At 34.4% G+C, this 13,276-nt stretch overlaps 1 protein-coding gene and 1 pseudogene across 1 annotated transcript; both read left to right on the top strand.

Moving 5' to 3' along the window:
- The first annotated feature begins 3,974 nt into the window (after window positions 1-3,974).
- Window positions 3,975-4,772, top strand: LOC125809913 (F-box/kelch-repeat protein At3g23880-like). Its single transcript, XM_049489455.1, has 2 exons — window positions 3,975-4,099; window positions 4,277-4,772. The coding sequence occupies exons 1-2, from the start codon at window positions 3,975-3,977 to the stop codon at window positions 4,770-4,772; spliced, it is 621 nt and encodes a 206-aa protein (XP_049345412.1).
- Window positions 4,773-9,170: 4,398 nt separating this feature from the next.
- Window positions 9,171-13,271, top strand: LOC125809914 (uncharacterized; annotated as a pseudogene).
- The last annotated feature ends 5 nt before the right edge of the window (window positions 13,272-13,276 follow it).

Below are 13,276 nucleotides of genomic sequence, written 5' to 3' on the forward strand. Positions count from 1 at the left end.
TTAATGACTCTGTTGTGATTGAGGAATACAACTTAGATTATAGCACCCACAAAAATGTTTCAAATGAACCATCTGAAATGGCTCATCCATGTCATCTGTTAATAGTTGGGATTATTTATGCTATCGCGTTGATCGAAAGTGCAATATTCGTGCTACCCTTCGCTAACAAGTCAAATGAACGATTTTAAATTACCAGAAAATATAAAAAAGATACCAGATTGGACATGTGGCCTTCAATTAAATGTTCGACGACAGTCACCAAAATTAAAAACTTATCCCACATTTATTTTTCAAGATTTTAAGTCTACTAAATCTCTTGTCCCACATCAGTTGCAAAATATGATCACATCCTTTTTATAAGAACTCAACCAGACACTACATGTCGTTGAGCTTTAGTAGCGTGAGCTTGTAACCCAAGTGGGAGCAATAAGATGATTGGGACAAATCAAAGCTTCATCCCTTAACATAAATAGAGCTCTCGCATAATCACAAATCATCACTAGATATGTCAAGCTGTTATTAGTCTGGACCATCTTTTTTTTATTTGTCAATTGTTTAGTTCAATCAGTTATTTTATAAAATTTGTACCAAGATCAATTTTCGGTTATTTTTATTTTGTATAACCAAAGAATTACATTTCCAAAACCATTCCATTCATATAGGTTTCTCTTGGATATTGGTATAGTTCGATTAATTTTAGATATTTTTAAAAAAACATTATCTAAGAACACTAGTAGAAGTCGGAACGCTATAAAAGTAGGGTTTTTTTAACTGTAAACAGAACATAAATCCATCGTACTACGCAACTGTCATTGTATTTTTATACTCATTGATATTCATAAGAAAATGATGTTCTTCTATTTCCATATTTGTTTGTGTCCACTTTATTTAGGCTAAAAAGGTATGAAAATCTTGGGCAAAGGATAAGTTTTTTTATGTCAATTGTATAGGGTATTCATCTTTACAATGGAACCTTTTTGATTTCATATACACTCAAACATCTCTTAACGTCATCGTTTGATTAAATACATTTGACTGCTATAGAGAAATGTTAGTATAGCGAACATAATATAACATAACATGCAACAATTTATCTTCGTCACGACCTGATTTTTTTCCCGACCAATTCAAATCTTCTTTATACCGTCATAAATTTTAGATATGAGCTCCTCTAGATGTTTTGATTACATATTATCCACTAGAAACAATTCATGTTTGTGGCAGGTCGAATTTCAAATTTGAGCTTCGAAGCTCTTTAATGATGGATTTTAATGGATATTCAACTCAAATCTCTGCTAAACAATCCTGAAATTTTCACGTTAACTCCTCTCGATGTCGTGATTATATATTATCCACTCGAAACATTTCACGTTTGCGATAGATTGAATTTTAAATTTGAGTTGCAAAACTCTTTAATGGCGGATTTTAATGGACACACAACTCAAATCTCGTCTAAACTTGTCCTGAAACTTTGATATGAGCTCCTCTCGATATTTCCAATTCATTTGATTTATTACTTAGTCAAAAAAATTTACGACATTTGCGGCAAGTCAAATTTTAACATTTCAGCTTTCCAGTATTTCCAAGTGAAGCAACAACAAGGTCAAGATTTAAGTATAGACATAGACCTGATTAGTTAATGACCAAATAGATAATGTCACTCCCCGAGCCTACACCTTTGGCATGACCGGCACTTGAGAACCATTGTTGGCCTCAAGTGAACCCTTGGCCTGACTCAATACTCTCAGCGGAAGACTAACTCAACATTTAAAAGAACTCAAAAGATAAACTCATGTAATAAACTCAGAATGTTTTAAAGGAAAAATTTCACTGGCCAAAGAGGCAACTCAAGTCTTTAACATAACAACTAAAATGAACAAGACTCATGAACTAACATCTATCTATCTATGAAGCCTCTAATACTATGAGGGATGTCGAGACAAGACCCCCGATCATCCTAACAAAACTGAAATGATAAAACATAATAAAGGGATCCTCCAGAAGCAAGGAGGCTTACCAAATAACTCTGAAACTCGACTGGATGAATGAAGCGCTGGATGCTGATCCTGGTTACTTGTATCTGCATCATAAAAGATGTAGGCCAAATGGCGTCAGTACATGGAATCTACAAGCATGCGAGATGAAATCTAAAACAAGACATAAGATTGAACTGAAACTAAAGAAACACTTACCTTATCTCAACTCAACTAAACCTCATTTCAGTATAAAGCAATAGAAATAATGCAGTATAAAGAAAAGCTTTAAAACAGTAGATAACAACTCAATGTATTATACAATACAATATAAACTTTGTTTTTATGCAAAATACAAAGTAAACTATGTTTGGGAGATTCTCTAATGGACAACCATCAATATGAGCTATGTGATGATACAACGTCTAGCCCACGCTGCCAGAAATGCCCTATGTTTTAAAGAAAAAATTTCCTCTTCCTCAACTTTGAGATTATTACTCAAAAGGTTACTCTAAAAAGAGATAGTACTGAAAACTGTTCATGAAATCTTTGGAAATCAGTGTTTCCTCTCATCTTAAATGTAAAAACAATTGCTCTTGGGAATACTTAGCTCCCATATATCATTTTAAAGAAAATGAACTTAGCTCTACTCTTCCTCAACTTAGTGCTCAAGTCATTTAAAACAAGATTAAAAGATTTGTAAAAGACTTCTTAAAATGACTCGAGGAGCTCTGAAGACTTGACCCTTAACTCTTTCCTTGAATTTGAATTATGGATTCAAGGTTATGATTCATGTTATGGACAATTTCTAGATGTTTAGAAGTAGTTTAGAGTAGTTAGAATTGATAGAGAGTGAAGGAACCCTACGAAAGAACTCAGACAACTTAAACAACGGAGAACGGGTGGAGGCAGGCAACCCTGGTGCACTAAGTGGCATAGGGCACCAGCCCTCAAACTTTAGAGAAGTGTTTATGGTGCACTGCTGGGGCGGCGCGCCAACCCCAACCCAGAAAATCCCGACGACTTTTCTTTCTCATTTTCTGACCATAACTCGTCTAGAATCGAATGGTTTCTTCCCCAATCACTTATAATCGAATACTCAACATATGTACACGATAATCTATTTAAAACCACCCTCAAATCACTAACTTTTATCTCAAGAACTCATCAAAATCCCAACAATCAAGATTACTAAAGAAAATTCCAAGAAAACTCAACCAGAACTCAAATCCTTCAATCTTTTGAACGAAATTGCATGAAACTAACATGATTGACGTGTGGGTGAATGAACCCAACAATATGAGAACTCACATACCTCTTAGTGATCAAACCCTTGGCGAAATCTGCAACACAATTCAAGAATCTTGACGAACACCTTGAACTTTTCTCCTTTCCTCCTCTTCTTGAACTCCTCTCAAAACCCTAAGCATAAATTGGATTTGTGAAAATTGAACCAAATCAGTTTAGACCCCTAAATATTACCAAATTTGGTTTTAATCTGATTAGGTAAGGAAAAGACGAAAATACCCCTCATGTTTTCGGATAACTTATCTTAAATGGACAGCCTGGCTTCAAACAGGTATATGTCCCTCATACGAGCTCAAAAATTGGCAAACTCAGGGGCGTTGGAAAGAGGATACCAAGACCTTTCATTTGATATCTTATGGGCCACCTAACTCATTATGTACTGAAAGTTATGGTCGTTTTAAGTTGATCCAAAACTCATAATTTATGCATAACTTGCAAACTTTCAGAATTTTGCTATTTCCAATTTAGTTCTTTCTATTTTTAGCTCTTTCAAATACAGAGGTGTTACAGATAATTAGCTTAGCTGAAACTTGGTCTATTTTTTTGGTTAGAAACAAAAACATAATTAATGTCATTTTTCCTAATTAAAAAAAAAGAAAAACAACTAGAATTTCAGGGCCCAAAATATTATTGTCCCCCCTTTTTAGGTCTTCATTTGTGGAAAAATAGTTTCCTCCACAGCAGAACTCCAAAATGGATTTTGAAAAAGATGAAGTCTTCAAAGGCAAAATCATTGTCCATTCAATCCGTACTCTGCCATCAGAATTCGTCACTGAAATCCTGTTAAGGCTTCTAGTGAAATCCCTTTGGAAATTCAGGTGTGTATCGAGATCTTGGCTTTCTTTAATATCGAGCCTTGAATTTATCATGAATCATCTGAAGAAATATCAAATCTTAGAAAATAACAAAGATTACACACAACATAGCCTTGTGTTGACCTATAGGCACCCCCCTATTAAGGGATATCAATACACTCTTAAGAACTACTTTGTTAGTTCATTACTTAATGACTCTGTGATTGAGCATTGTAACTTGGATTATCCAATGAATGACGCGGGAACACATGTTTGGGTTGTCGGTTCAATTAATGGATTGTTTTGTCTTGCAATTGAGGAAGCTGGAATGTTTATGTGGAATCTGTCAATTAGGAAGTTCAAGCAGTTTCCTAATTGTAGACTTCATACTAGTCACATATATGGTTTTGGATATGATGAATTTCGTGATGATTATAAGGTAGTCTCTATTAATAAATCTGAGAGTCCACTTCAAGGTGAGGTTAACTTATATAGTCTAAAAGCTGATTCTTGGAAAAGTGTTGATGATTGCCCGAGTGAGGGGATATTAAATGTTTTTGGTAAGTTTTTGAACGGGAAGCTATATTGGCCCGCTACTATTGTTGGACTAGATACATCGGTTGATTGGTCCGTAGTTTCTTTTGATTTGGCTGATGAAAAGTGGGGAAAGGTGGAGAAGCCTTGCTCTCAAGAATGAGGTAGTTTTTCGTCGGTATGAGTGTTGGGAAATGATTTTTTTGTGTTTTATTTTAGGGAAAGTCATGCAGATGTGTGGGTTATGAAAGAATTTGGGTCGTTGAAATTTTTTTTTACCATCAAATATCCTGCTGATTTTGACAAACGCTTCTTTACTTCTGTTATTCCTTATGTTATTTCTACGACACTATGTATGTCAAACAAAGGTGAAATATTGATTCTATCTAAATTAAATTACCTGATATACAATCCGGAGGATGAATCAGTCAGATATACAAAGGTTTCTAAGTTTCATCACAGTATTGCGTCAAACATCTACATTGAAAGCCTAGTTTGTCCCTTTTTACAAAACAAATCAAGCACGAGTGAAGGCTGCAAAAGCTTAGAGGGATGACAGTGTTGTTGGTAATGACTTGTAAGAGTCCCGCCTTATATATTTTTATGTTTCTTTATTATTATAAAAAAAACTTTGCATATGCTACGCGCACCTTTACATCTCATCTACTTGGAGATCTTGTTTGTCTTTTTCCTTTTTGCATATTTCCTTGAGACAACTATTTGGTTGTAATGTTTGGTATCTTCAACACTCAAAAGTAAATGCCATAGACATTTTAGCTCTTTTTGAGCATTGTTTTAAGGGGATGTTATGCCTCTAGATAGAATTAGAATATAGAGCGCGAGGGACATGGAAATCATGACGTGTAATAAACACGCCAATAACACTAAGCATATGATTGTTTTGTTTGATACAAGACCTTCATTAATAATCCTTTTTAAATTAAAACTTAATTAATAAGGAAACAAGAACATTAATGTTAATAGAGTAAGGTCTAATAAAAAAATAATTGTCCAAACCAATAACAACCTGAAATCTCTAGTGGTGACTTGAGATTGTGCGCGAACTGGTCTTTAACAACATCAAACTAGCCGCTTATTAATGTAAACCCAAACCAATGCATTATTTGTGTCAAGGGCTGAAGATGTGGCTTTTCCCAACTATGTTATTGCTCTCACTTGGGTCACAAGCTCATGCTACTGAGCTTAGGGATATACAATGTATGTTGAGTTCTTATTAAATGTTTGTATTTCTCTTCTGCCACCGATGTGGGACAAGACACACTAAATCCTACATCGTATGTTTTAGCATATGCAATTTTGACTTGCTAGGCATATCAACGCACATACTAAAACATTCAATGTAGAATTTAGTGTGTTTTGTCCCACACCGGTGGCAGAAGACGAATACAAACATTTAATAAGAACTCAACAGACACTGTATATCGCTGAGCTCAATAGCATGAGCTTGTCACCCAAGTGGGAGCAATAAGACGATTGGGACAAAATCAAAGCTTCAAGCCTTAACGTAAATAGAGGGTTCGTTTGGGATTATGTGATACTGGTATAGTATGAAGTATTGTTATTCCAACACTAATAATACTTTGACAGTGCAGTGTGAGTAGATGGGGTAACTCACCCATCATTGGCTGGCTTAACAGAGCAGCTCTCTCGCATAATCACAAATCATCGCTAGATATGTCAAGCTGTTATTAGTCTGGACCATCACCTTTTTATTTGTCAATAGTTCAGTTTAATAGGTTATTTTATAAAATTTGTACCAATATCAAATTTTGGTTATTTTATTTTGTATTGGCACCCATGTTCATACTTGGATCCGTACCTCCGAATCTTAAAATTTAGATCAGAAAGGATCCGACTTCTAGATCTTCATCCTTATCGAACACTTGCACCCCAGTGTGAGCAACTTGGTTACTATTTGGTTTTGCTGGTTTTCCTTGTTGGTCACATATAAACTGTTTTTACTAGTCATCATGTGAAATATCACTCAGGTGCTTTGTTAACTGTTATGTACTTTTGATATTTCAGGAGGTGGAAAGTTGATGTTGAAGAGCTATTATTCCATCCTCTGCCGATCTGCAAGAATCAAGATGATGCTTCCCTATTCTTCATGTTTGCTACCTATGTTGTCGCTGCGATAAAAGTTGAAAAAAGCTTCTCCTTCCCTTGAATATCTGTTATATGTAGTATCTTGAGATTGTTGTAACAAAGGGTTGAATAAGTTTATCCTTCCTTTGAATATCTGTTGTATGCTGTATCTTGAGATTATTGCGATAAATTTCTTTTATATAAGTGAGTGATTGCCAGCTTAGTACATCTCTGATGGAATTTGAAGCTCTTTTCTTGCTTAAGTCCATTTAGAGATGTATAGTTTGGTAAAATTTTGATATTTCTTAAAAAACATTAAATAGGAGTCGTCACTTCTGGAAGTTAGAACGTGATAAGGCTATAAGTCATATTGGAGTTTGGTGAAACTCTGTAAACATTATAACTAATATTAGAATTTTCAAAAATATTCGAATCATATTGGTACTATTCGGTTAATCATTGATCTTTATTTAAAAATGTAATGAAAGAGTCCTCACTAGTAGAAGTTAAAACACGATAATTAAAATGAGTACTCACATTGGACTTTGGCGAGACTTTCTAGACATTTTTTGTGTTACATGTTAAAAGTTATTATTATCTTGTTGGTGTCATGATTTGTTATTCAAAATAGATACCGTCAGGCTCCACTTTCCATTTGCATTGGGTAGTATATTCTGGAACAAAATCAATTGCTTCGTCAATACAATAGATTGGATTGAATTGTTAAATACATCGAATACATTTTCTTTATCATCCCACCAAAAGTGACAAAAGAATGAAGTGTTACCCCCACACTTTAAATTGCCAATCCAAATACTTTCGCACTTCAGGGAAATGATATTCAAGATCGTCGTCTCCAGATGCACAATGAACTTCTAGTTGAGTAGAAGGTTCAGGAGTACAAAGAAGATTGTATATTCACACCTTGTGCTTCTCTCCATAGAACATCCTACGTGGCTCCCTCACAAAATTAGGAAAGACATTTATCTTTTCCCACTTTCGATTGCGATTTGTTTCCTTCACATCCTCTGTTTACTCTACTATTTTGCCCTTTGCTTCCTTTGTTTACTGCGCCACTTGCTTTTTTGGTATAAGCATCCAAAGATAAACTCTATCTTTTTCTAACCCTTTACAATCCCTTTAATTTCTCATATACGTAGCTAAAAAAAATATTGTAATTACTTGGACCAATATCCAGAAATGGATGTCAACAAAGTTTCATTGGTGTACAAAATCAAAACGGTAAACGGATATTATCGCACAATCTTTAATCATTAACCACAAATAATTGTACGTGGTGACTTGAATATACATAATTGCGCAAAGCGCATGTAACTTACCTAATTTATAAAATATCAAGAATCATCTTAGTGTATCTGATGATAGAAAAGATTACACACACCACATACCCAACTCATGAGGTATCTACCAGCTAATAGATATCGATTCGTTTTCACAAAATGTTCTATTACTTCCTTACTTAATGACTCTGTTGTGACTAAGGAATATAACTTGGATTATAACCCCCGCGAAAATGTTTTTGTTGTGGATTAAGTTAACAGATTGATTTGTTTTGCCCTTGGGTTCACTGACATGTTTATATGGAATCTGTCAATTAGGAAGTTTGTAATGTGGCCTTTTGTTTGATTGAACAAAGTTATTTTATCTTTCTTTTGTGAAAGATTTGGAAGCCACAAATGTGGAAATTTGGCATCCATATTTTTCAAAGATTTGGCAACTATATTTGTCAAAGATTTGGAAGCCACCATATTTAATATATTCACATTGAGATGTTTAATATTTTGTATATTCCAAAGACATCATCCATGACATCAACAAGCCTATTTTTTCCTCTATAAATAGGGAGCTTAGACATTAGTTGAAACACACCTTGAAGCATATGAAAATATTTCATTGTTTTCTTTCTTTGTCTTTCCATTAAGAGTAATTTTGTAAGAGAGTTTGTGTTAGGAAACACTTGTGTGAACCCTTTCTTTGGAGAGATCTTGTGAGGTTATTCTCTTTGGATATTTGGGATTAATTAGAGTATTTACTCTAATTTTATACTCTCTTTTGTACTCTTGTTGATATAGTCAAATTGCTCCTCTCCGCTTGTGGATTAGGTCACATCGATTGAACCACGTTAAATTTTTGTGTCTTCTTTAATTGCTTTACTTTCGTTATTATCAACTTACTATTGTCTTTCTTATTGTCATTATAACATTGTTTGGCTAAATTCTGCACTACCCGAGTTCACGATCCTAACAAATTGGTATAAGAGCCGGATCCAATCAGGTTAATTTCAGTAGCCAAAAAAAATGACAGTAACAAAGACTTATGTTGAAAAATTTGACCGAAGTGCAAACTTCGGGATGTGACAATTAAAGATGGAGGCTATACTAATTCAAGATGGCCTAGATATGGCACTAGAAGGAAGGAGAATAAGCCAGAAAATATGATGGACCTGGAGTTTGCCGTCATAGACAAAAAGGCAAAATCAGGTATCATTTTAAATCTCTCAAATGAGGTTTTATGTGAAGTATCTGCAGAATCCACAGCCAAAGGCATGTGGGAAAAACTAAAAATCTTGTATATAAAGAGGACAGTGGAAAACATACTATACCTAAAGCAAAAGCTTTACACATTTCGTATGGTTGAAGGTACTTCTATACTCTCACATCTTGATGCATTTGATTCTATTCTTATGGATTTGAGTAATATTGATGCTAAAGTTTATGATGAGGATCAAACCGTCTTATTACTTATTTCCTTACCCCAATCATTTAAGCATATTAGAGATACTATACTTTATGGAAAGGATAATATCTCTTACAGGGAAATGAATTCTATCTTAAAATCAAAAGAACAGATAGATAGAGATGTTACTGGAGAAAGTAGTGTAACCCATGGGAAAGGTTATTTGTAAGAGGTAGATCTAATAAGAAAGAATCAAGTAGTGAGAGGTCTAAATCAAGGTCAAAGTCCAGATATAGAAATGTGGTGTGCAAATATTGTCATAAGAAAGGTCATATTATTTCTGAATGCTATCATTTGTCTGCTGGTTTGTTCTTTTAAACTTGTTCTTTTTTCTATAATATTGGTTTTTAGGTATATAATTTTGCTTTGATATATTTTTCCTTTTAGTTAAGCTTTTCTTAAGCTTTCTTCTTTTTTTTGTAGATTTTATCATTGCATCCCCATTGGGTTGTTGCATTTGTGTCCAAACAATAAATTTGGGTATTTATTCTTTTAGCTTTTTTAATATGCTTTTAGCATTTTTGTATTTAAACTACTCTTGTATTCTAAGCATTTTCATTTCATGAATTGCTACTATGAGTTTTGTAGATCTTAAGCTTGTGCTTAAATATGCTTTTTCCATTTCAGGAATTGCTCTATTAATATGATGCAATGCTATGTGGTGTTTCCATGCATTTTGCTGGCAATTTGACATTTTAGCCTAAGATATGCTTTAAAATGAACCTTAGGAGTTTCTGCAGATTGTTCCTGCATCACCCCTGTGAAGATTCTAGGGGAAGAGGGTGGATGTGGTGGGTGTTTGAAGGATGGGGGGAGGCTGTAAATTTAACACTAAGTAGACCAGACCATACAATAGACAACATATTCTACTAGAACGAAATGATATCTAGAATTTTTTGGAGATGAGCAACTCATGTTTTAATATCTAATATTAGTATCATTGTGTAAATTGACATATAGTGGAAGGTGTGGAACTTTAATTGTATCTAATTTTATGTAGCTAGATGGATAAGCTTATCAGAAATATATTGCTTACACTATGTTCATAAGCCTGTCATCTCCTTATATTCTTTACTAGTTAGATCTTTACTTGGAGGAAACTAACAGCTATTTTTGTGAAGAATAATTTTCTGAATATTTATGTATAATAGGCTGCAATTTTAAAGTTTAGAAAGGCCATGCGACTTATGTAGTGCGTTGAATGCCTGTTACTTCCAACTGACACAAAAGTTAGAAAAAGAAAGAAAGATAGAAATCAAAGTTGTTGCTTAGACAAGGACTACTAAATACATTTTTTGAGTTCAGATTGTGATAATATCTGCCCCCCTCCTCTTCTGGAGGCAAGGTTGAGTTGTTTAAACTTCATGTTAATCAATTCTTATTTATAGAAGAAGATATAGAGGTTAATTTAGTATGTGTTGATAGATATCAGTTGTTATATGATCTCTTCATTTTGCAGATGAAAGCTTGGGCAAAAGCACATAATATTAATAGCTCAAGAGACAAAACTTTGAACTCATTATCTGTAATACTTTTGGTTGCTTTCATTTGCAGGTATGAGCCAAGTACAAGTTATTTCTCTGTTTCCATCTTTCTCTTTGTTTTTGATTACATATTATATAACTTGCATGCTGATCACTTTGAGTCAATACGGATTGTACCTTGAACTGAATGTTTTGTTATCTTGGTTAATCAGTTTGCTAGTGTAGGAGCTACTGGTGATTTAATACTTTACATAACCTTACCCAACGTAAAATTTATACAGATAATAGCTATGAATAATGTCTTTACCCTATTATAAGAAAATTGACTCTAGTGAAATGCGCATAATATGCTATCAGCAGTATCCTCTAAGGAGGCTATTGTATGCCCAATAAAAAGCCCAGTTTGTTACAGTATTCTTACAACACCAAGTTTGTATTGTTTCAACTTATAAAACACCAAAAGTAAGAGAAATTTACTTTTTGTACTTTTGCAGACTTGCAGTACCTTCTTGGTATTATTTAATGAAATTTATTTTGCCTTATCCAAAGAAAAAGATGGTTGGGTGCACCTTTTGTAAAGCAGCCTCTTGTACAAGCGGACATCGGTGTTACTCTTATAAAGTTCTTGTTGTTGTATTTAACCCTTTTTGTCTAGAAAAACAAAAGACCATGCTTTTTAGGAAGGCCATAGCTTATTAACTTCATCTCAATTTCCCCCCTCATGGCCTTAGCTTATTCAGAATGTTTTTCAAAGTTTCTGAATGCCTTTTTGCTTATTTGTTTTGTATGTGTATATATTATTTCTAGAGGGATATTAATGTAGTTGTTTCGTTAATAATCTATTTTTTTTCCTTTTCATTTGGGGTCATGTGAACTTCACAGGCACGAAATCCTGTAATACTGCCACCATTTTCTGCCATATTAGAAGGTAACTATGAACCATTACTTTTTTAGTTGTTGAACGCCTTTTTGAAGGGATGTACTAATTTTGGTATCAGTGTTGTGAAATACTGTAGTAGAAAAGAAAAATTTCCAAGAATTAGGACCATGATAGAAATACTTCTTATGAAGAAATATATAGGACCCTAAGCATCAGAGTTGGATGTGTATGAAAAATCTTTCATTTGTGAGGCTGCAAATGCAGTGATACATACTCATAATTCTTTTTCTTATACATAACTTGGCAGTTCTGGTTTTAGCACTTGTTTCCTTGTTTGAGTTTTGGATCTTTTCTCTTTGCTCTAGTTTTTTCATGAGAGTTTTTGTTTTGAGTAGCTCAGTAATATTTCTTGGCTTGTAAATTTTCTAGATGGCACTAATCCAGATGCGGTGGCAAAGTCATTGCATAAGTTTGTGAACTATGGGATGAGAAACAAAGAGTCGGTGGCTGCGTTGGTAGTTACGGTGTTAGTCAAGGTACTGTGAATCCAGTAAATCTAGCCTAATCTTAAAGAGACACCGTATCCCCAACAAACATCTAATTTTCTGGCTCATAATGGTCTCATTTCATTACAGTTATTGTCAGTTCAGAAGCTCTGGCCAAAGGACTATGTGCAAGTACATACGAAGCATCTTGGCTATCTAAACACAGAACTCCAAAGTTTGTTGCATCAGTGTAGTTATCTTTCACTTATTGATGTCGTTTGTGCTAAGTAATCTTTGAAGTGCTATATTAATGGATTATCATGATCTTTAGAGGTTGAGGATTTCACTGATCGGTCTCAAAATGCTGCAAGGGCTGTTGGGAAGGCAGAAGTGAAACACATATACAAGTGTATCCAGCGTACTAGCAAATACATTTCTGCTTTTATGGATGGCCTTGTTGAAATATCCACATTAAAATTTCAGTTGTTTGTACGTGCTACCCCCTTTCAAGATGGTTCTGAGGCAAGGAACTTTATAGAAGATGGAATACAACCACTCTTCCTTGTAGAGATATCATGAAGCTGGAACAAAGTAAAGAAAGCCAGAAAGGAATTCAAGCAGCTATACCTTCTGAACCTATCAGAACAAAAAGAAAATGGTCTATCGAAAGTTGGGAAGGATTAACTTTAGTGAGCTGTGGACAGTCAAAAGGAAAATGGTCTACTGAAGGTTGGGAAGGAGTGCATTCAGTGAGTTGGGGACAACCTAAGGAGGATGGTGGACCACCCGAATCTCCTTGGTCAAAAGGAAAATGGTCTACCAAAGGTTGGGGAAAATCATCTTTAGTGAATTGGGGACAATCAAATGGGGATAATGTACCACCAGACTCTATCTGGACAAAAAGGAAAAGATCAAATGAAACCCGAGGAGGAACTTCTTCTTCTCAGTAGTTGAG

This window comes from Solanum verrucosum, unplaced genomic scaffold (assembly GCF_900185275.1).
Source record: "Solanum verrucosum unplaced genomic scaffold, falcon-dt-bn FXZP01000257.1, whole genome shotgun sequence".
NCBI lineage: Eukaryota > Viridiplantae > Streptophyta > Magnoliopsida > Solanales > Solanaceae > Solanum > Solanum verrucosum.